This window comes from Dipodomys ordii, unplaced genomic scaffold, assembly GCF_000151885.1.
Source record: "Dipodomys ordii isolate 6190 unplaced genomic scaffold, Dord_2.0 Scaffold106, whole genome shotgun sequence".
Classification (NCBI taxonomy): Eukaryota; Metazoa; Chordata; class Mammalia; order Rodentia; family Heteromyidae; genus Dipodomys; species Dipodomys ordii.
In genome coordinates, this window is record NW_012267322.1 from 7,794,657 (window position 1) to 7,816,652 (window position 21,996).

At 53.5% G+C, this 21,996-nt stretch overlaps 1 protein-coding gene across 1 annotated transcript in view; it reads left to right on the plus strand.

Moving 5' to 3' along the window:
• Positions 1 to 6,889: 6,889 nt before the first annotated feature.
• Positions 6,890 to 21,996, plus strand: part of Slc12a3 (solute carrier family 12 (sodium/chloride transporter), member 3) — a 35,129-nt gene continuing 20,022 nt past the window's right edge. Inside the window, exons 1-16 of the mRNA XM_013027893.1 lie at positions 6,890 to 7,194; positions 7,998 to 8,144; positions 9,099 to 9,174; positions 9,907 to 10,002; positions 10,196 to 10,335; positions 10,648 to 10,758; positions 11,886 to 11,997; positions 12,152 to 12,282; positions 15,678 to 15,762; positions 15,918 to 16,072; positions 16,294 to 16,401; positions 17,050 to 17,173; positions 18,851 to 18,952; positions 19,472 to 19,627; positions 20,663 to 20,762; positions 21,784 to 21,943. Coding sequence (XP_012883347.1) covers positions 6,913 to 7,194; positions 7,998 to 8,144; positions 9,099 to 9,174; positions 9,907 to 10,002; positions 10,196 to 10,335; positions 10,648 to 10,758; positions 11,886 to 11,997; positions 12,152 to 12,282; positions 15,678 to 15,762; positions 15,918 to 16,072; positions 16,294 to 16,401; positions 17,050 to 17,173; positions 18,851 to 18,952; positions 19,472 to 19,627; positions 20,663 to 20,762; positions 21,784 to 21,943 — 2,085 coding nt within the window. The 5' untranslated portion in view covers positions 6,890 to 6,912. The remainder of the gene's footprint in view (positions 7,195 to 7,997; positions 8,145 to 9,098; positions 9,175 to 9,906; positions 10,003 to 10,195; positions 10,336 to 10,647; positions 10,759 to 11,885; positions 11,998 to 12,151; positions 12,283 to 15,677; positions 15,763 to 15,917; positions 16,073 to 16,293; positions 16,402 to 17,049; positions 17,174 to 18,850; positions 18,953 to 19,471; positions 19,628 to 20,662; positions 20,763 to 21,783; positions 21,944 to 21,996) is intronic.

The following is a 21,996-nucleotide window of genomic DNA, read 5'->3' on the forward strand; positions in this document are numbered from 1 at the left end:
GCTTAGTGGCAGAGTGCTTGCCTAGCATGCATGAAGCCCTGGGTTCAATTCCTTAGTACCATATAAACAGAAAATGGTGGAAGTGGGGCTGTAGCTCAACCTGTGCTCAAGGCTAGAGTGCCAGCCTTGAGCACAGAGATGCTCAAGAACAGTGCCCATGCCTGGAGTTCGAGCCAGGACTGACACACACACACAAGAAGTCCATTAAAAAGTGTTCTGGTTAAAAATGCATCAGGGATGTTCAAAGGAGGGCAGAGTAACCATGTTTCCTCTACTGCTTTCAAGAAGTAGTAGAAAGAAAAAAAAAGAAAAAAGCTGAAGATGTATTTTTAAAAATTATCTTCAAATTGTTGTATAAGAGAATTTCAGTTTAACATGTCCATTTCTGTGTACGATGCATTTTGATCAGCGTGACCCTTCCCATCTTCTTCCTTCCTTCCCCCTCTCCCCCCACCAGTCTCACTTAAATTTCCTTCTATTTCATGTATGTATATTACAGGTATATTTAAGATGAAAGACTAGGGGAGACAAATGGGTTTGATAGGTTTGGTTCCTTTATCTCTTGGCAGAGTCACTAGATATGTTAGCAGAGTAACTTATCTGTTACTTCAGGCCCGAGGTTTGCTTTTGGTCAGTGTTGGGATTTAAACTCACGGCTTTATGCAAGCTAGACAGGTGCTATGCTACTTGCACCATGCCTCCAGACCCTTTATACTTACTTTTTTTTCCCAGCCCGCTTCCATTATTTTTTTGACTAAGGTCTTGCTCTTTTGAAGTCCAGGCCTCTGGACTTTATTTCTACTGTTTATACTTTCTGAATAGCTGGAATGACAGGTGCAAACCCCACACTCCCCACCCACTGGTTTTTGTTGGTTGAGGTGGAGTTTTACAGACGTTTTGCCTGGACTGGGATCTATTCAATCTCTACTTCCCTGAATCATTAGAATTACAGGTATGTGCCACTGTTCCAGCCTAAACAATTTTTCTTTTTTATTTACTTGTTTTTTGTACTGATATTGGAGCTTGAACTCAGGGCCCTGGGTGCCATCGCTTGGTTTTTACTCTTTTCCTCTCCCCACCATGTCAGTCATGGGGACTGAGCTCTGGGTGTGGGTGCAAGTCCCTGAGCTCTTCAGCTCAAGGCTAGCACCCTACCACTTGAGCCACAGTGTCACTTCTGACTTTTTCTGCTTACGTGGTGCTGAGGAATCGAACCCAGGGCCTCATGCATGCAAGGCAAGCGCTCTACCACTGAGCCATCTTCCCAACCCATTAGCTTTTATTCTTAAAGCTGGTGCTCTACCACTTGAGCCACAGCTCCACTTCAGCTTTTTGTTGCTGGCTTCACATCTTGACCTCAGATCTCGGCCTCTTGAGTAGTTTAGGATTACAGGCCTGAACCACTGGCACCTGGAAAGTTTTTTTCTTTTTCTTTCTTTCTTTAAATTTCCACAGAAGGAAAAGGAATCAGGAGTCCTTCCTTTAGCAAGGAAAATGTCTTGCACATATTTTCCTTTTAGTTGACAGCAGCTTTCAGGTGTTTGGTATTTAACTGCTTGAGGTAAAAAGAGCCAGAATGAATCTCGGTAGTCACATCTCCAGACAAACCCCAGTTGCTGGGTCCTGGCAAGGTTGTGGACGAGGTTGCAGCCTGGTCTCTTCAGCAACCTGGCCTTCCAGTATGGTACCCCCACTGCTGCTCTTGCCATGTAGGTATCCTTGCTTGTCCCCATAACCTCCAAGTCTGTGAGCCCCTGGAGGGCAGGGATCCCCTTCCCCTGTGGCCCTGATATGTCTGGGGGTGCTGTCGGAGGAGGAGGAGCCACGCCCCAGGAAGCTGCCACCTGCCCGCCCGCCTGCCTGCCCGCCTCGTTCTGGTATGGTGCTGCAGCTGGTGTTGTGAATCAGGCCGACAGCAGCGCATCCTCTTACCCGGCTATTTCACGACACCAGGGTTGCATCATACTCATCCTCTTCAGGAGAGCCTCGTGGGACCTGGCCGGACCTGGAATTCGGGGCAGGGCGGGCTTGGGTGGCTGTGTGAATGAAGCCTTGGTTCTCTGTGACACCTGCTCCTCAAAATCACCCAGGGAGCTGTAAAGCTATTGATGCCTACCTCTCACCCCCCTCCACCCAGACCCTGATGGTCTCCAGGGTGCAGCCCAGAATTAGTGGCTCTGTGTTTGGCTTGATGGTTGTCATAGCACCCGCCAGCCCTCACTGTGTCTTTTGGCCTTGTGCTGTTTACCATACTACGGGTCTGCTTGCCAGAAACAGGAGCTGACAACCCCAAGACAAGAGCCAGGCTCCTGCTCCTGGCATTTGAGACTCTTCCTGTCAAGGTTCTGTATTCAGAAATGACACTACCATTTCCCCTGTGGAGTCTTCCCTGCTTCCTGTTCCCAGCCCCACACATCCATACGCTGGCCTCGTTAGCTCTGCCTTCAGAATGTGCCACCCTACCTGCCACCCCCACTATGAACCCAACGCAGCCTCTGGCTGATCTCCCTTAGTCTGATCTGCACACCCCAAAGTGATCTTTGAAAAACGGAAATCGGAAATCTGACCATCACCTAACAGAACATGAACTTGTACCCTGGCCGATAAGGCTGATCTTCTTTCTTCCATGTATCAAACCCAATCTTCTTGTTCATCAAAGCCTTGTTTTTCTCAACTCCAAAGCCACACTTCTGTCTCAGGGCCTTTGCACATACCCTCCCCCTGTCTATAACCCTCAGAGTGCCTGCTTACAATGTGGGAAGTTCTGGCTTCTCATTGTAGGAGCTTAACCTAAAGTTTTCATCATTAGAAAGTCTAATGCCCCTACCTAAGAAAATGCTATTTTTTCCCCTTCATAGCACATCTGGTTAAATGTATTATAACAAATGCTTATTTCTATTTATGTCTGTCTGTACTAGAATGTGAGCTTGGGGCTGGGAAGGTGGCTCAGTGGTAGAGCGCTTGCCTTGCATGCGTGAGGCCCTGGGTTCGATTCCCCAGCACCACATAAACAAAAAGGAAAAAAAAAAGCTAGAATGTGAGCTCCCAGTGGGCAGGGTTGCTGTCTTGTTCTCTGTAGCACTTGCCAAGCACAGGGTATGGTATCAAGTAGGCACCTAATAAATGTGGTAGAATGAGTGAAGAGACCATTGGAACCCTTTCAGCTTCATATCTACCACTTACTCCCTCTTGTCATCCCTCTCCTCTCTCCAGCCCTCAGCACTGGTCACTCCATTCCTCCCCACCTCATGCCCTGCATGGTCTCATCCCCATGGCCAATGCAGACAAGACGCCCAATGACCCAGAGAGCACACTGGCCCCCCTGTCCTCAGTGCCCCCAAGGAAGACTCCAGTCCTTTGCTGTCCTGGGCTTCTTCCTGGTTGCCAGAAGGCCAGGGGCCCTGCACCGCTCAGCTGGGGCTTGACACTGGATGGGCGGGCGTAGCGGGGATTGGCCGGTATGGGTGCCATTTCTGTCTTCTGATAGAGAAGCAGAACCTCCCCCATTCTCCTGGTCAGGTGATTTCCAGTCCCCCAGAACCCCGCAGGACCAAGACTCCAGGGTCAGATCATACAGCCTCGCTCAGGGTCAGAGACATTTCAGGTCTGGGGGACTTTGGGGATCAACCGGCCATAGACAATCCTGGAAGGTAGGGCCTGCATGACCCAGCTCTGTGTCCCCCATCAAAAAGGGTGCCTCTGTGAACATTTCCCTCATTAACTTCCACCCAGTTGCAAGGGGGGGGCGGGGAGGGTACTGTGCTCAGGGCAGTTTCTGCAACTTATCCTATAAGCCTTCAAGGGGTCCTGCATAAGCCTAGGGAGATATAGGGGTGGGCAGAAGAGGGTTCCAGAAGCAGCCCAAGCTCACCTCCAGGGCTGACAGAGGCCAGGGTTGTTTGGAGGAGATGAAAATTACTTACTCAAGGTCACACAGGGAATTTGTGGCCTCTTATCCTGCCCACAGCCCCTCTCCTTCGCTGATCTTAATCAGGAATTTTCCATCGCCTCCAGGGACAGGGTGTACAGAGAGTGTGGGGTGTAGCTGTGATTTTGCCAGTCAGTCAGCAGTTTAAGAGCAGAGGGTGATAAGATCTTCCCCCTCCTTCCCTGCAGGAGGCAAAATGAGTTAACTCTGCAGTAACTGGAGGGGGGGTCTCCCTCCTGGCCCCAGTCCAGAGCAGAACCTGCAGGGAAGGCTTAAAAGTGGCCCTGAAGGAGGCCCTTGCCTTCAACCTGGGGTTAGGAAGCTAGAGAGGAAGGGCAGGTGGGCCTTGGTGCCTTAAGAAAGGCCCTGAGCAGATTCTTGGAAAAGTAACCTACAGTAGACATACCAAGTGCAGAAAGGTACACGGTGATGGTCCCCCTTTGGGTTTGTCATCGGTCTAGTTTTCTGCAGATCACCTCTTCATGTCCAGGAGAGGCAGATTCCTTGACTCTGTGGAGCCTGAGGACTAATTTGCCAACCAAGGGTCTCTAAGGTGGCCACGCTGCCCTCCTGGATCCTGCATCCAACAGGCAACAACTGATCTGTGCTTTCTCTGTGCAGACATTGGCAGAGAACAAAGCATGCAGATCCCTGAATTTGAGGACTGCTGTTTGCACACGTTGGATGGCATGTATGCCCACCCACCCCAGAAGGAAGCTTGATCACACTTTTGTGGGGTCTCAGGACCCTCACCCCTGAGAGGGGCTCTCACACACAGTTTGCCACTCAAAGCCAGTGTGAGCCTTTCCACTGGTCCTCTGACCTATCCCAGCTCCCTGGGCTCAGGAGGCCTCTGGCAACCCCAATCTACCATGCTTGACTCATTGTTGAAACCTCAGGAGTAGGCTTGGGGGGCGAGGGGGAATCTGTGTAGGCTCAGAAATAGGGAAAGAACTTAGCATCGGTGGCTCATGGCTGTAATCCTAGATATTCAGGAGGCCGAGATCTGAGGATTGCAGTTTGAAGCCAGCCAGGACAGAAAAGTCCATGAGACTCCTCCAATTAATTTACCCCCACACCAGAAGTAGTGCTGTGGGTCAAAGTGATAAAGCACCAGCCTTGAGCAAAAAAAGCTCAGGCTCAGTGCCCAATTCCTGAGTTCAAGCCCATGACTGAGATAAAAAGAAAAGGAAAGAAGGAAGGGAGGAAGGAAGGAAGGGAGGGAGGAAGGAAGGAAGGAAGGGAAAAAAGAAAGAAAGAAAAAAGAAATGGGGGTAGAAAAGTAGCAGAAAATGTGTCCTCCATCTTTCTCTGGACCTTGAACAGAAACGGAGTTCCGATGACTAGAGCTGGCAGTGGCCCCTCTGCCTGCCTCCATCCTCTGCCTCCAGGAGGAGCCATGCGGGTCAGGGCCCCCTCTTCCCCTCTATCCTGGCTATTCTATCCCTCCTCCAGGACCATCCCTCCCACACTGCCCTTCCCACACAGCTGGGCTGAGCTCCTTCCACGGCTCATTCCCCACGAACTCCTGCGTGGAGCTAGTTCCCTACAAACACACATGATGGGAGTAAGTAAATGTCTGTTGGGTGGGAAAAAGGAATTCTGTGATTTTCTCGGAAGCTGCTGAGACAGGACAGGGGAGTGAGCAAGGCATCCAACAGGGATGGTTGTTAGAGCCAGTATGCCTGGATGGGAGAGACAGAGGCAGCGCTGCCAGACGGAATTGTGGGCTGTGGGGTAAACGAGGCTGACCTGGGGAGCTCTTCGGGTTGGGGTGGCCCTTCAGGTACAGGGCAGGGCATCAGACCTTTGTACCCCACATCCATATGTCATCAGTGTCCACATCCCCTCAGCCCTCCACAACTCAAAGTTGAACCACTGGGGTCACAATGGTTTAGGTGCCTGGGCTTAGATTCAGGTCCTATTGCCATTGTACATCCAAGGTGTGGCCTCAGGGCTGCTGGCAAACCTGGATCCTGACCTGTCATGGAGCTGAGACGGAGTCCCAGACCCACAGCCTGGCCCGTCCACCTGGGGAAGGGAGCTCCTATGCTAATCCTGCTGCTCCAGAGCCTACCACCAGCCCCAAGCCCTCAGGGCTCATCTGTCCACAGGTGGCTTCTACATACCCAGATGTGTTGGGAAAAATAACGAGAGGTACTGGGGGACAGAGCTGGAGGGGGCCTTCATTTTTATTTACTTTTTTACATTCTAATACTCTTTTCCTCAAAGTAAAATATGTATACATGGAAGATGCTTAAGTGTGCAGAGTAAATGATCACTCATTGAACACATATCCATTCATATTTAATATCTTGGGAGTTAAAATATTAATAGAATACACTTGTTATTTGATCACAAATAGCATACTTTGGGGAAAACAATGAGATTTTTCCAAACCAAAAAAAATGTGAGAAAAGTGGAGATTATTTTATATCCTTGCAAATCTCTTTAATGTACAAAAAAGGTGATTTAAAAAATGGTTGTTGGGCTTGAACTCAGGGCCTGGGCACTGTCCCTGAGCTCTTGTTTTAGAAAGGTGAATTTTTATATTAGCTTTATACTCCATCTGTTGCTATAGGGACTTCTTTTTTTACATATATGTTCATCTTTTCAAATGTCATATCACTCATCCATTCAAATCTTCTAAGTAAACAAAAAGAAAAAGCACAGAGAGATTTGGGACCCCTATGAGGGTCTCTCCAAACCTGCTGGGTAATGGCTTCTTGCCTAGTGCCTGGCTCTGGACAGCACAGCCCTCTTGGTGCAAGACTGCCCTGTGTAAATGATGGGATAAATGGGGGGCAGGACAGCACCACACACCTGCTCCGCCCCCACCCCCCACCCCGCACCGGGGACCCTGCTCACCAGCTGTAGGCGGTTTAGGCCAACCTCCCACCTCCTCCCTGCTGCAGGCCTGACCTATAAAGCCACCTGTGTGTCCTTACCGACCCTGGTCCCCTCCCTCGACACCCAGAGCCACAATGGCAGAGCTGCCTGTGACAGAGACACCTGGGGACCCTGCTCTGTGCCGTGGGCGCTTCACCATCAGTACATTACTGGGGGCCGATGAGCCCCCCTCGGCGGCTGCCTATGACAGCAGCCACGCCAGCCACCTGACCCACGGCAGCACCCTGTACATGCGTACGTTTGGTTACAACACCATCGATGTGGTACCTGCCTATGAGCACTATGCTAACAGCGCCCTGCCCGGCGAGCCCCGGAGGGTACGGCCCACATTGGCTGACCTGCACTCTTTCCTCAAGGTAAGTACCAGCTCGGGAAACTGGCCATCCCTGTGCGGTGGCCATAACTGAGTTACCCAACATCTCTGAGCCTGTGCCACAGGAACAGACAGGGGTCTTCCTCAGGGATTAAGGGGTCCACATAGAAGAGTGGGAGAGGTTCCATAAATTTCTGGGTTACATGAGTGGCTTCTGTTTATCCACGAGTGCCCTAAAGTTTAGAATGGGATGCTCAGAGAGAAAATTACCCTCAAACGAGCTGGAGAGGAGGAGGCTGGGAAGGTCCTCTCAGAGAGAAGCTTGCTGGATTTACCTACCGGGAGGCAGGGTGGATGAGGCTGGAGTGGATTCTCACCACGCCCTGTACAACCTCACTTTCCCCATCTGACAATTGGGTAGAATCATTCTAGATTCTGACGCTGAGACTTGTTGAGCTTATAAAGGTGCCTCCCCCTGCCAGAGGCCAGATGTGGCCTCCTGCTGAGACGAGGTGATGGGAGAAGGCCCCAGAGGTGAGGACAAGGCTCAGACAGCTGGCGGTCTTGCAGGGAAAGCCAGGAGAGCTAGCACAACCTGAGTGTTTGAGTCCTAGCCCTGCTGGGACCCACTGTGCAGCTGTGGATAAGCTGTTTCACCTCTTGGGAGTGGAGTACCAGTGTCCTACCCCTCTCAGGCTACGAGACTGGCCTGTGACATGAGCAGGAATGCCTTGAGCACCCAGCCTTCCATGGCTTCCTTGTGCTGTCAGGGAACCTGTCTGGGGATTGCCTGACATGTGGAACATGGGCAGGCAGGGATATGACTGGTGGTCTCTTGGCTCTCAGCAGGAAGGCAGCCACCTGCATGTCCTGGCCTTTGACAACCGGCCCAGCCATGAGCTGGTGGACGGGCTGGCGGAAGATGAGGCAGGTACCAACAGTCAGAAGAGCCCTGGGGAGCCCGTGCGCTTCGGCTGGGTTAAGGGAGTGATGGTGAGTGAGATATGGATGGGGGTGGGGTGGGGCTAGATGTTAAGTAACTTGGGCAAATTAATCAAGCCCTGCCTCAGTTTCCTCATTTGTAAAAGGAGGATAGAGGTGAAATCCTTGGCTCTAGTGGGGCAGGGGGTTATTAGGAGGAACTTCCCCTGTTTAGCCACCAGGTGGCAGCACTTAACACATAAATCCACAGACCAGGTGGTGGTTTTTTTTTTCTCCTATTGTTCTTCATGATGGAAAGGAATAAGACCACCAGACCTTTGCTTTGGAAGGTACTACAGACAGATACTACTGCAGGACACTACAGACAGGACTTGATGGGGAAAAGGAGAAACTTTAGTTCTGCTCTGAAAGGCAGGAGGAAGGCCAGCCAGATTCTCTTCTTAACTCTGTCAATTGCTGTGACTCTTCCTTAACCTATTCCGCTGAGTTTACAGTCAGGGTTGCCTAGTCCCCACGTGGGCCTGGGTGGCATCATAGAGCAGATGAAGGGCCCTGAAGCTCTCTGGGTGGTGAATACCACAAATAGAGTAGCAACTCTACCTTGTAATGTATTGGGGTCACAAGGCCCTAGCAGGCCCTTCTCCCTAGAACTTCAGCCCCAATCACAGACCCTGGTTTTGCTCAAAATCTGGAAACAAAGCTCACAGCACCCCAGTCTCTGATTTCTTTCTTCTGTGAGTGGGGCATTAACTGGCATTCACTGACTCCTTCACATACCAGGCGTCAGAGGCCGACATCTGCCACAGGGCCGTGGTTGGAGCTGGAAGGAATGGAGTCCTGGGCTCGGAATAGGGTCGCAGGGGACCCTGCTTGCAGCCCATCCTCAGGCTGAGAGGCTGAGGGATGGGAGTGGGTGGGAGCTAGAGGGCCTGAGCCTATAAAGTAAATAAAGCAAAAAGGAGTTAGATGCTCCTGGGAGTCTCTGATCTCCAATCTCCCCCCCAGATCCGTTGCATGCTCAACATCTGGGGTGTGATCCTCTACTTACGTCTGCCCTGGATAACAGCACAGGCGGGCATTGGTGAGTGCCAGCGGGGAGAGGGTGGAGGGCATGCTTGAGTCCTGGTTCTCTTCCTCCATGTCCCCCATGAAGCAGCCTTGACCTCAGGTGGCAGCGGCCCCAGGCCAGGTTTTCTTCTCCTTGGCCACTTTGGGTCCCTGTAGTGGCAGAGGTGAGGGTGGAGTGGCAGAGATGCGTTAGATGTAGAGTTGGCAGTCCTGTGGGTTTTCCCTGACTGTGTGACCTTCCTGAGTCCTTTCGCCTTCCTGAGCCAATTTTTACTACAAAGCATGCCAGTTCAGAACTTGCATTTTGAAAGACCAGTATACAGATGCTCACTCTGCAGCATGCTGTGTGACCTTGTACATGTTTCTTAACCCCTCTAAGCCTTGGTTTCCTCAGTCCCAGTAAACAGGGGCTGAGATTTACCTGTCTTGCAGAGTTATTGTGGAGTTTATACAATGCAGAAAAACCAGTATTTGGAGCCCAGAGGTGTTCTGAAGAGGCTACTAGCACCGTGTTTATTACCGGAAGAGGGCTGATTCCCCCCTACCGGCCATCTTTACCTGTTGCCTCATAAGCATGCCGGCAGGACAGGGACAAACACATTTGTCACATGACAAACTGAGGCTTAGAGAAGGGAAGGGGTGGGAATCATGTGGTGGATTTAGGGGTGGAGTCAGGTCCCTCCGTGGCTGCTCACTCAGTATTTACCCTGACTGAATTTCTGGGCCTCATATTCACCCCACACAGTCCTCACTTGGGTCATTATCCTGCTCTCGGTACTGGTGACCTCCATCACTGGCCTGTCCATCTCAGCCATCTCCACCAATGGCAAGGTCAAGTCAGGTGGGCCTCCCCCCAGCCCCTCCCCCCCATCTTCTTGGTCCTCCTTGCCCAGAAAACCCCTTTACGTTGGAGTTACCAAGGTAACTGGGACACTCTACACCCTAAGACAGCCCTGTGGCCACCCCTCCCCAGCTCTGTTGCCCTTCACCTGCCCCTCTGACTTGTGCCCCCACCCCTGCTCTGGCCCTGGTAGGTGGCACCTATTTCCTCATATCCCGGAGTCTGGGCCCAGAGTTAGGTGGCTCGATCGGCCTCATTTTCGCCTTTGCCAATGCCGTGGGTGTGGCCATGCACACTGTGGGTTTTGCGGAAACTGTGCGGGACCTCCTGCAGGTGAGGGGGGGTGGGCCCTGGGCAGAGGGAGTCGGGCCGGCCCCCCTCCTCTGCTCCTCCCATTGGGCTGCCCTTTCCTCTCTCACTCTATGTCATTCATCAGGGGCCACGGGCCCATCTGGCCACTCTGGGTGACAATGGCAGCTCATCAAGCAAAGACCAAGGGCCAAGGCCTTACAGCAGCCATCCTGGGGCAACTGCAGGCAGGGGAGGGGCTTGTGTTTGGGTCCTAAGGGTTCCTAAGTGGAATGGGGAGTCTGGAGAGACATGGGGTGCACAGGGGTGGCTGGTGACCAGCCTGGCCCCCATCAGGAGTATGGCACGCCCATTGTGGACCCCATCAACGACATCCGCATCATCGGCGTGGTGACAGTCACCGTGCTCCTGGCCATCTCCCTGGCAGGCATGGAGTGGGAGTCCAAGGTAAGGGGCCTGGCCCGGGACCAAGTAGGGAGGCTGCTGTAACAAGGCCTGGGGCTGGGGGCTGGTTCTGCCTCTTCTTGTGTGTATGAGCTAGGATTGCAGTTTTGCTGCTGTGACAAAGAGACCCCTAATTCAGAGAGACTTCATTTCTCTCTCATGTGATAATCCAAGAGGAAGCAGGGCAGGGCCAGCATCCTGGTTTCCATGGATGGGGGTGAGGTAGCCCCCAGGCCTCTCCATCCCCAGGTTGTGGGTCTTGTCCATCTGGTCCACAGTTGCCTCTATCCAAGCAGAGGAAAAGGGGGAAAGATTATCACAGAGCATGAGACTTCCCTTCCCCTGTCCTTTTCTTTTTTCTTTTTCCTTTTTTTTTTTTTTTGGTCAGTTGTGGGGTCTGAACTCTAGGCCTGGGCACTGTCCCTCAGCTCTTCAGCTCAAGGCTAGCACTCTACCACTTGAGCCACAGTGCCACTTCTGGCTTTTTCTGTTTATGTGGTGCTGAGGAATAAAACCCAGGGTCTCAGGCATGCAAGGCAAGCGCTCTACCACTGAGCCACCTTCCTCTGTCCCCTCCCCTGTCCTTTTCTGCCAAAGCTGGAAGAACTTGGTCTGAAGGTTACAAGGGACTCTGGGAAATAGGATCTTTGCACCATGTACCGAGCCAAGAGCCAGAGGTTTAAAATAGATATAAGGGGAGAAAAAGCATTAGCCTACAACCAGCAGGTGCATCCAGAAGAGTGGCCTTCAAACCCAGTAGGACCCGGTCCCTGAGACTGCCCCTCTCCCTTGTGGCTCTCTGGCCATAAAAGGACTATAGCTCAGTCTCCAGCTGTTCATTGCTCAGCTCAAACATCTGGGGCCAGGGCATCTGCTTACATAGGCCCAAGGCCATCACCCTCTTGTGTTCTTACTCTGAAATCACCCTGTATAATCAGCGGAGACAAGAGGCCATTCTGCTCCCTGACGATTCCCCAGCAGCTTGAGTATTGCTTGCTGTGTGCTGGGTGCTGGGTGAGAGGCTGAGGGGCTGATGGAGGGTGCCAAGCCTGCCTCCCTGGTTGGGACCGCCTGGAGGTAGCCTGGGAGCCACCATCTGACGTCTGGGGTCCTTCACCCCCCCCATCTAGGCCCAAGTGCTGTTCTTTCTTGTCATCATGGTCTCCTTTGCCAACTACTTGGTGGGGACGCTGATCCCCCCGTCCGATGACAAGGCCTCCAAAGGCTTCTTCAGCTATCATGGTATGTGGGGGGGGCAGTTCATCCATGAACATGACCCAGTGTGTGGGCAGCAGGGAGATGAGGTCCCCATGCTTCAGGGTGAGGGGTGACTGGTCAGCCCAGCCAGGGTCCCCAAGCCCTCCAAGCAGTTCTGACTCACACCTTGGTTTCCTAGGGGACATTTTTGTCCAGAACTTGGTGCCTAACTGGCGAGGTGTTGATGGCAGCTTCTTTGGAATGTTCTCGATCTTCTTCCCCTCAGCTACGGGCATCCTGGCTGGAGCCAACATCTCTGGGGACCTCAAGGTGAGCAGAGCACATTTCCCTGTGTCTTGACGCTATGGGGGCTGTGGGCTGTCTTGCTATCTGGCTGTCAGATGTGGTGCTGGGCACCAAGCTGGTCACAGAGTCTGTGGGCAGGATGGGGGGCGTTAGAAGTTCTGAAATTCAGTCCAGTTCACTCAGTTCAATCTTGTTCCATTCTTTTCTTTCTTTCTTTTCCCTTGATCATGGGGCTTGAACTCTGGGCCTGGGTGCTGTCTCTCAGCTCTTCAACTCAAAGCAAGTGCTCTACCACTTGAGCCAGAGTGTCATTTCCAGTTTTCTCGTGGATAATTGGAGATTAGAGTCTCACAGTCTTTCCTGTCTGGGCTGGCTTTGAACTACAATCCTCAGATCTCAGCCTCCTGAGTAGCTAGGATTACAGGTGTGAGTCACCAGTGCCTAGCTCTTGTTCCATTCTGCTGCCTGACCAGCAAAGGCCACAGTCCACATTTCTGGATTGACTAGTGGTGAAATGTGGCATCAGGGTAGAAGTATGAAGTGTCTGGCACTTGGAGGATGTCTGAGGTCTGGCTAGCTGCCCCCTTGGCCCAGAGAATGACTGACCCAGCTATGACTTAGCAAAACTGCTAGACTGTAAGCTGATACCCACGCCTTTCAGGGCTTCAGTTTGTTTATTGGTTTGATGTATGTGTGTATGCTGTTCCTGGGATTTGAACTCAAAGCCTGGATGCTGTCCCTTATCTTTCTTTGCCCAAGATGGGTGCTCTACCACTTAAGCCACAACTCCACTTAAAGTTTTTTTGCTGGTTAATTGGAGATAAGACTCTCACAGCTTTATCAGGCTTTGATCCTCAATCCTCGGACCTCATCCTCCTGAGTAGCTAGGATCATAGACACGAGCCACCGGCACCTGGCTCTCCACAGCTTTGAGGCAGGCGGCTCCTTGCTTGGTCCTCAAGGCTCCAGCCAGCTACCCAGCCTCAGCCCTCAACACTGCCACCATCTCCACGCCCCCTCTGGCCTTTGACTGTGTGTCGTCTCTAGCTAGGCCACCCTGCCCTTATTTCTTCTCCTTCTCAACTTCTATTCCCTTTTCAAACCCCTCTTCCAGCATCTCGACCTGGCCTTCTCTCAGTGGTGATTCTCCCAGGACATTGCAACCCAATGTCTGTGTCTGCTTTCCCCAGTTTAGCGTAGGACACAAGCGAGGGCCTGCATCCACGTTTGTGGATTGAATAGTGATGAAAGGTAGTGTCAGAGCAGAAGTACGATGTGGGGACAGACAGACTCATCACAGCAGGTTAATTAGCTGGAGGTAGGGCTGGAGCTGGACTTTGAAAGATGAGTGGCCTGAGACGCCTCTGCTGACAGCAGGATGCAGCAAACCAGTGAGTGTGTGACCAGCGGGGACCTTGGCCCTGGGCTGGAAGCATAGCTAATGCTGCCGACCCAGTCCCACTCTGATACATGCTTGCTTACTTGCGTGCTCTCTCTCTCTTCCCCCTTTTCTCTCTGCCACTCCCACCTCCCTTGCTTGGCTTTTTCACTCAAGGTTGGCTCAGCACATCTCTCTCTCTCTCTCTCTCTCTCTCTCTCTGTCTCTCTGTCTCTGTCTCTTTCTGCATTTCTGGGGCTTGAACTCAGGGCCTGGGCACTGTCCCTGAGCTTCTTTTGCCCAAGGCTAGCACTCTACCACTTGAGCCACAGGGCCACTTCTGGCTTTTTTTGTTTATGTGGTACTGAGGACAAACACCAGGACTTCATTCATGCTAGGCAAGCAGTCTACCACTAAGCCACATTCCCAGCCCCAAGCACATCTCTTTTGATTGGCTAATTAGAGATAAGAGTCTCTTGGACTTTTCTGCTTGGGCAGATCTCAGCCTTCTGAGTATTACAGCTGTGAGCCACCAGTGCCTGGCTTGGGTTCTTTTGTTATTTTTGTTTCCTCCCCCCCCCCCCCGCCAGAAAGCATCTCACTACATAGCTCAGGCTCACCTTGAACTCTCAATTCTCCTGCCCATGCTTTCCAAGTGCTGGGATTACAGGCAGGAACCATTAGGCTCTGCTTTTAAACTCCAGGGGGCTGGCTGACAAGGTTTTGCTTCCTCTGAAGGCTCCAGGATTGGATCCTTCCTGGCTTCCTCTCGGATGTGGTGGGTTCTGACAATGGTGTCCTGGTCCTGCTGTTTGTCCCTCTGATGTGTACGCCGTTCTAATCATGTGGAGCTCTTTCCTCTATGTCTCTATGTCCCGTCTTCTCTAGAGACTCCTGTCCTTGCATTTGAGGCTCACTTATTCCATATGACCTCACCTTTGCAAATCATATCCCATTTCCAAAGAAGGTCACATTGGGAGGTTCTGGGTAGACATGCATGGTGTGTGGGGGGGTGTAGCACACTCTCACACCAGCAATAGGGCAGGAGTCAGTCCTGGTCTGTTGGCTTTGTAGTGGTAAACTCCAACCCCACAGAGCACCCAACCCCACAGAGTTATCTAGGTTGCTGGGACCCCTGGCAAGCCTAGGGGCCTCCTAAGACTCCAGCCTCCCTCCTCTCTGCCCCTCTGGCTGGCTGCATCCTCCCTCTACATTTCAACCTGTCTCTAATCTGGAGTTCTATTTGCCAAGCGGGGATGAAGCAGAATAGCCTAGGGAAAGCTGGGGTTTAGAGGTGGGCTGCTGAAGCACACTGGCCTAGCTCCAGGCTGGGGTCTGTGTCTAGAGGGTGGTATGGGTCTTGAACTTGCTGTAGAAATCCCTGTGTTGTTGCTCCCGGATCAGCCACTAAGATCTGAAGTTGTGGCCTTCAGCAGGGTCAAGCCCAATAGTCACCAGTGGCTTCTGGAACCGGGGCTTCCTTACAATGCACCTGCCAGGTGAGGCTGTCCCTGAAATCACATTTGAGAAATGACTAGAAATGAGCAGGTGATATGAGCAAAGCATGCGCTGAGTTCTTTGTCAGAGCAGAAGGAGACATTTGGGGCTGGTCTGGATCCAGACAGGTGGATCTGTCCGTGGTGGCTTAACACGTCCAGAGGGCTGACAGTGGGCAGAGCCAGGGGAGGGACCCATTCATCTCACCAACAAAGCCATCCCACATCGGCCACCCCTCATCTGCTTCACAGTAAGGGCTGAGGCCCTGGAGCTGAGCTGAGCTGAGCTGTGCTGGCACAGAACCCTGCCAACTAGATCCTCAACTTCAGCCCCCGGGTGTGGGTCTTCTCTCCTGCCTTGGGTGTCAGAGGTGGTCCCAGCCCTGTGACCATGGCCAAGTCCTTAGTCTCAAGAATCTTCCTCTCCATGTTTCCTTTCTGAGGGGCCCAAGTCAGGGGCACTTGCCCACCTTGGCCTTAGACAAGATGTGGGGAGGACCGATGGAGGTCCAGGGGTGGTCTGATGCTCAGTGTCCCTCCCACAGGACCCTGCTGTGGCCATCCCCAAGGGAACACTCATGGCCATTTTCTGGACCACTGTCTCCTACCTGGCCATCTCGGCCACCATTGGTGAGTGGCTGGCCCCCACCCTGAACACTGGGAAGGCCCACAGGGTGTGGCTCGTGAACAGGCAGAGTTGGGCTGGAGGATACAGTTCTTCCATTGCCATCTCTGGGGGCCAAGGAGAAGCCCACCCGCCCACCCCTAGGCTTTCCCCTTCTCAGGCTCCTGTGTGGTGCGCGATGCCTCTGGGAGCCTGAACGACACGCTGGCAGCCAGCCCAGGAGCCTGCGAGGGGCTGGCCTGTGGCTATGGCTGGAACTTCACGGAGTGTGCCCAGCAGCACAGCTGTCGCTATGGCCTCATCAACTACTACCAGGTCCTGGGCCTCTGGCTCTGTGCTGCAGATGGATGGGGACGTGGTTTGGGGATCTGAGCCCTGGACTCAGGGGGAGAGGTGCTGGCTCCGGCGCCCAGTCCCCGTCTGCGAGTGGGCCTGGGGTACCCCGGGGAGGGCTGTGGACTCCCATCCAGGTGTCAGGACCAGTCTTCGCCTTGGTGGGGTCCGGGATGTCAGCTCAGCCCTCCCTGTCCCTGTAGACCATGAGCATGGTGTCTGCCTTCGCTCCCCTGATTACAGCCGGCATCTTTGGGGCCACCCTCTCCTCTGCCCTGGCCTGCCTTGTCTCGGCTGCCAAAGTCTTCCAGGTGAGGCACGGGCAGGGGCCTGGGGTCCGGCTGGGGGCGGGGCCACGATTGGGAGGGGCCAGAGTAAGGGAGGAGCCAAGAAGGGGAGGGGCCAGGGCAAGAGGAGTCTGAACTGGGGGCGGGGCCATTCCAGGGGCGGGGCCATGCCAGGGAGGGGCCAGACAGGGGGCGTGGTTAGTCTGGGGGAGGGGCCAGCTGAGGAGTTTGGGCTAAGGGGCGGGGCCAGACAAAGGGGTCTGGGCTCAAAGCCCAGGTGGAAGGGTCCCCTGTGACTGCTATAAAGTCCCAGAGGGCTCACGTGACAGGGTCTAGACGGAGGGGGCAAGGTGCCAGGCAGGCCAATGCTTGAAGGAAGTGTCCCCTTCCTGTGGGGCGACTGGAGGAACCCCTTGTGTCTCCCCTGGGGCCTCCCCGCAGCTTTTCTGCAGTCTCAGCACCCAAAGCTCCCGGATGCAGTGGCCCCTCTCGCTCTGCCCTTATCCTGTGTCAGATCGTTTAACAAAACCAGAAATCAGGGACCAGGCTGGGCGAGGCCCTGCCGAGGTCACGGAGGGACGGAGGGACAGGAGGGAGCACAGAGGCTGGAACCCAGGTGGTCCCGGGGAGGAGGGGGCGGCCAGGTGGTGAGCGTGGCGCCCCTACCCGCAGTGTCTGTGCGAGGACCAGCTGTACCCGCTAATCGGCTTCTTTGGCAAAGGCTATGGCAAGAACAAGGAGCCGGTGCGTGGCTACCTGCTGGCCTACGCCATCGCCGTGGCCTTCATCATTATTGGTAAGAGGCTGTCAGGCCTGGTGAGGGCCTGGCCTCTCTCCTGGCCCAGCGGTCCTCAGCTCGTCTGCATGCTGCCAGCCTGGCACAGGGGGGCGCTCATCCAGGGTTTGGTGCTAGGAACTGAACCTGGGGCCAGGCACGTGATTACCACACACATCTCTGAGCCACACTCCTCCCAGCCCCCAACTTCCCAGGAAGTCTTAGGGAGGACCCAGTGATGGGTCCCTCCTCTCCCCCTTCACCCCCTTCAAAGAGGGCAGTGAGCCACTGTGCTTTGTTGGAAGGACATCAGCTGTGTCCCTCTGGTTCTACACCCCGAGACCTGCCACCTCTGCTCCCCAGGTCTAAAGGAACTCCCAGGGCTGCTTTGGATCATGGTGGTCACTTTCTGGGAGGTGGGGGTTGATACAAATCTATGCAGGTGGATGGGCTAGACAAGCCAGTTTCCTTAGACTGAACTACTAGCCTGGTTTTTCCATGTGCCTGATCCGTGGCATTGAACAAGTTCTCCGAGCCTCAGTTTCTCATCTGTAGAATTGGAGCAATAGTGCATAGCAGGTAGGGCCCAGGTGGGCAGGAGACCATGTGTAGAGACACACCCACGCACCATGCTTGACTAACATAGCTGAGGAAGCAGAGCTCACTAAAAGAGAAGTAGCAGCCAAGCACAGGCGGTGGCCATGCTGAGTGCTTTCACCTTTAGGGGTGAATGGGGATTAGTGGGGTGCAGGTGAGTCCTCCCCCAGCTCACAGCCATTTCCCTGCTGCCTAGCCTGGCCCCAGAGCTCACTAAACCATAAGACTTACCCAACAATCTAGCCAGTCTCTCAGGGAAGCTTCCAGACACAAAATGCTGGATCCTGGGACTGGATGTGCAGCTCAGTGGGTAGAGTGCTAGCCAATGAGTGAAAGCGTCAGGTAGCAAGTTCAAGAGCATCTAGAATCAAGTTTAAGCCCGGGTCTCAGACCTAAAAAACAAACAAAAAAAAAAGGAATCCTGGATTCTGAGCCAATGGAAGCAGTGTGCTGTTGGGGGATGGAGCCTGACCTTTGCTGGCCCCATCCATCTTCTTGCTCAGCAGAGCCCCTAACTCCACTTCTCTACAGATACTCCCCCCTTGACTCACACTCGATAGCTTTGGATCTGGGGGGTTCTGGGACTATGGCTTCAGATGCTCAGGAGCACTGAGTGTGGCAGGATCAGCACCTAAGTGGTGCTCATCTCAGGGGGGTCCCCAGGGAGGCACACGCACACACAACTTTATCAGGGGTGTTGGAGCCAAGTGACACAGGGAAGGGAAGGAGGCACCGTGCGTGGGGCTGAGATACGGTCCCAGGGGCCTGAGTCACATTGCCACATGTATCTTTGCTGTAGTTTGTGGTTCAAAAGAGCCGCCCCAGCCACTGCCCTCTGTCATCCCATAGCCTGGTGGGGCTCATTCCCATACTAGGACACTCTCCCCCCAATCCGCATACACATGTCAGCTTACAGTTTATAAGACACTGTCACTAAGAGCTTCACTAAAGGATGGACCTATTTCACAGATGGGAAGGTTGAGATCCGGCCTTGGGGGAGGGCCTGCCCTGGGGTCCCCTACCCTTTTGAGTTTGAATGGCAGGCAATTCCGTGCTAGAGTCACGCAGCAAATTGCTATCTCTTTCCCTGGGTGCCTGAAGCTGAGCTCAACACCATTGCGCCCATCATCTCCAACTTCTTCCTGTGTTCCTACGCCCTCATCAACTTCAGCTGCTTCCATGCCTCCATCACCAACTCCCCCGGTGAGCAGACCCTCCACCCATTCCAGGGAAGAGGCCTAGAGGGGCCGGGTGGGAATGGGAGCCAGGGGTGGAGGCGGCCAGCCCAAGCTCATTCCTCAAGTTGAAACCTTGTGAAGGGAACATAAGGACACTAAAGCAGCCGCCACCCCTTCCCAAGTTCTTACAGTGATTCAGATTCGCATGTTGTTTGCATTCTGTGGAGTTGTTCTAGTTCCTACTTTCACCAATATTTCAGGAGCCAGCAGATTCCCCAGAGGGAAGAGGATTTCCCAAAGTCTAGGGGCTGTCCCTGACAGTGCTGTCACCGCACTCTGCTTTGTCTTGAGCTAGATGCTTGGGCCCTAGGGTGAGCCCTGGCCAGCAGGGTAGGGGGACAGGCCTCCCCCAGAGCATGCCCAGCAAGGAAGCAGCTGCAGGGCCCATCCTCCTGTGTGGTGGTATGGCCACTTGACCCTGCTCTGAACCCAGGAGGAGGCTCTGGAGCCTGGGGCATGCACCCTGAGCTGGGCCTTCCCCCAGGGTGGAGACCCTCATTCAGGTACTACAGCAAGTGGGCAGCACTGTTCGGGGCGGTGGTCTCCGTGGTCATCATGTTCCTGCTTACCTGGTGGGCGGCCCTCATCGCCATCGGAGTGGTGCTCTTCCTCCTGCTCTATGTGATCTACAAGAAGCCAGGTGTGTTGGTGAGGGCTGGGTGGGCTCAGTCCCCATGCCAGATCAACAGGCAGCCAGGTCTGCCTTGGCTGGTGCTGCCCATTCCAGCTCTGCCTTTCCCAGAGCACCAGGCTGGTCTACCACCACTCGTCTCTTCATGGGAAAAAGTGCTCAAAAGGACCTAACTATTGAGAGATCACCCAGGACCAGGTACCCCCACTCAAAGGGCCCAGAATCAGATCCTGAGAGGGGCTAGCCCCTGGAGCTTGCACACTTAGTGTAACACCACACTAAGTCTGAACCACTACTTGCAAGGTAGTTCAAAACCAGTTAAGATCCTTTCTCAAAAACAAGTTGTAAATGGTGGCACACGCACACCTGTAATTGCAACTAATTGGGAGGTGAAGATTGGAGGGTCATGGCCCAAGATCAGCCCTGGACAAAAAAATTGCCAGACTTCTACCTGAAAAACAAAGCAAAAAGCCTGAAGGGTGACCAAGAGGGGGCTGTGAAGGGTGGTGGCTCATCAGGGGAACAAGAGTCTATATGCAGGCAGCAGAGACCCAGCATGGGGAAACCCAACCCCAGACAGCCTAGAACTCCACATTTGAACCTGAACTTGACCTTGTTTGTCAGGGTTGGGGAATACTTTGTAGCATTCAGGATCTTGGTCTTTAAGTGTGCACCTATCCAGCTTGTGTCCCAGCTCTGCTGGGCAGCCCCGATCACTACCTCCCTCTTCTCCTCATATGACCAGATTTTGTTGTTGTTGTTGGTGGTGGTGGTGGTGTTGATTGTTGGGCTTGAGCTCAGGGCCTGGGTCCTGTCCCTGAGTTCTTTCACTCAAGGGTAGAGCTCAATGACTTTGAGCCACAGCACCACTTCTAGTTTTTTGGTGGTTAATTGGAGATGACGGGGACTTTTCTGCTTGGGTTGGCTTTGAACTGTGATCCTCAGATCTCAGCCTCCTGAGTAGCTCAGATTACAAGCGTGAGCCACCAGTGCCCAGCTCACATGATCAGTTTTGTTCCGGTGATTTCTGAATCTTGTCCACAGAGGTGAACTGGGGCTCTTCCGTGCAGGCCGGCTCCTACAACCTGGCTCTCAGCTATTCGGTGGGCCTCAATGAAGTCGAAGACCACATCAAGAACTACCGGTGACCAGTGTCCGGGACCGCAGGCAGAACTGGGGTGGGGGAAGTCCAGCCTGGGGGAGGAGCACCACCTGACCATCAGAAATTAGGATGGGCATTGCCTAATGGGGGGCTGAGCAAGGAAAAGAGTCCACTGGGAGAGTGATCTGGGGAACAAAGGAACAGAAGCAGGCAGCCCCAGATCCCCCTCGAAGCTGGCAGAGAATCATGCACCTTTCTGCCTTCTTCCTACCTGATTATCTGTTTATGTCACACATTGGGACATAAATGTGTGACATTTATGACACAAATGAGGACAGTGAGACTCAGAGAGGCTAAGTAACTTACCTGACTAACTTTGTGCACAGCTGCTGAACATGACCCACTGAGTCTGGCTTTGACTGATCAGTACCAGTGCCCCCTGATTACTACCCTGTTTTGCCTCTCGGAGGCTCAGTCCTCTGCCTAGATAACACAGTGGGCTTGCAGATGGTGGGCCTCCTTATCAGCAGTCTTTATTGGTTCATCAATGTGCTGGGCAGGGCAGGGCAAAGGAAGGGTATCTGGTAAAGGGTCAGGTGGTCTGAGCAGGGAAAGAAGAGAGACAGGGATAGCATCATACCAAGTCTAGAAGACTACTTGATAGGCAGTTTGAGGCCAGTTTGTGCAAAAAGTTAGTGAGCTCAAAAAACAAGCTGGGTGTGGTGGCACATATCTATAATCTCAGCTACTTGGGAGGTGAAAATAGCCCAAGATCAGCCTAGGGCAAAGTTGCCTACTTGAAAAACAAACTAAAAGCAAAAGAGCTAGGGGACATGACTCAAGTGGTAAAGCACTTGCCTACCTAGCACATTTAAGGCTGTACTTGGTGTGTGTGTGGGGGGGAGAAAAGTCCCTAGAAACACAGGCAGAAAGTGAATCCCAAGGCCATACCAGGATTCAGGATGATGTTGAAGCCAGGTGAGCTCCCAAGGTACCTCACTTAGTACCAGGAACCCTGGGGACTTCCCTGATGGCTCTTTCCCCTTTTCCTTTTCCTTCTCAGTCCCCAGTGCCTGGTGCTCACAGGTCCCCCCAACTTCCGCCCGGCCCTGGTGGATTTTGTGGGCACCTTCACCCAGAATCTGAGCCTGATGGTCTGTGGCCACGTGCTCATTGTAAGTGTCTGGAGAGATGGAGCAGGGCCAGAGCCATCGGGACTGCTGGCAGGGGAGGGGGGGAGCGGGGGGGGGGGAGGAGGCAGCAGAGGCTGGCCAGG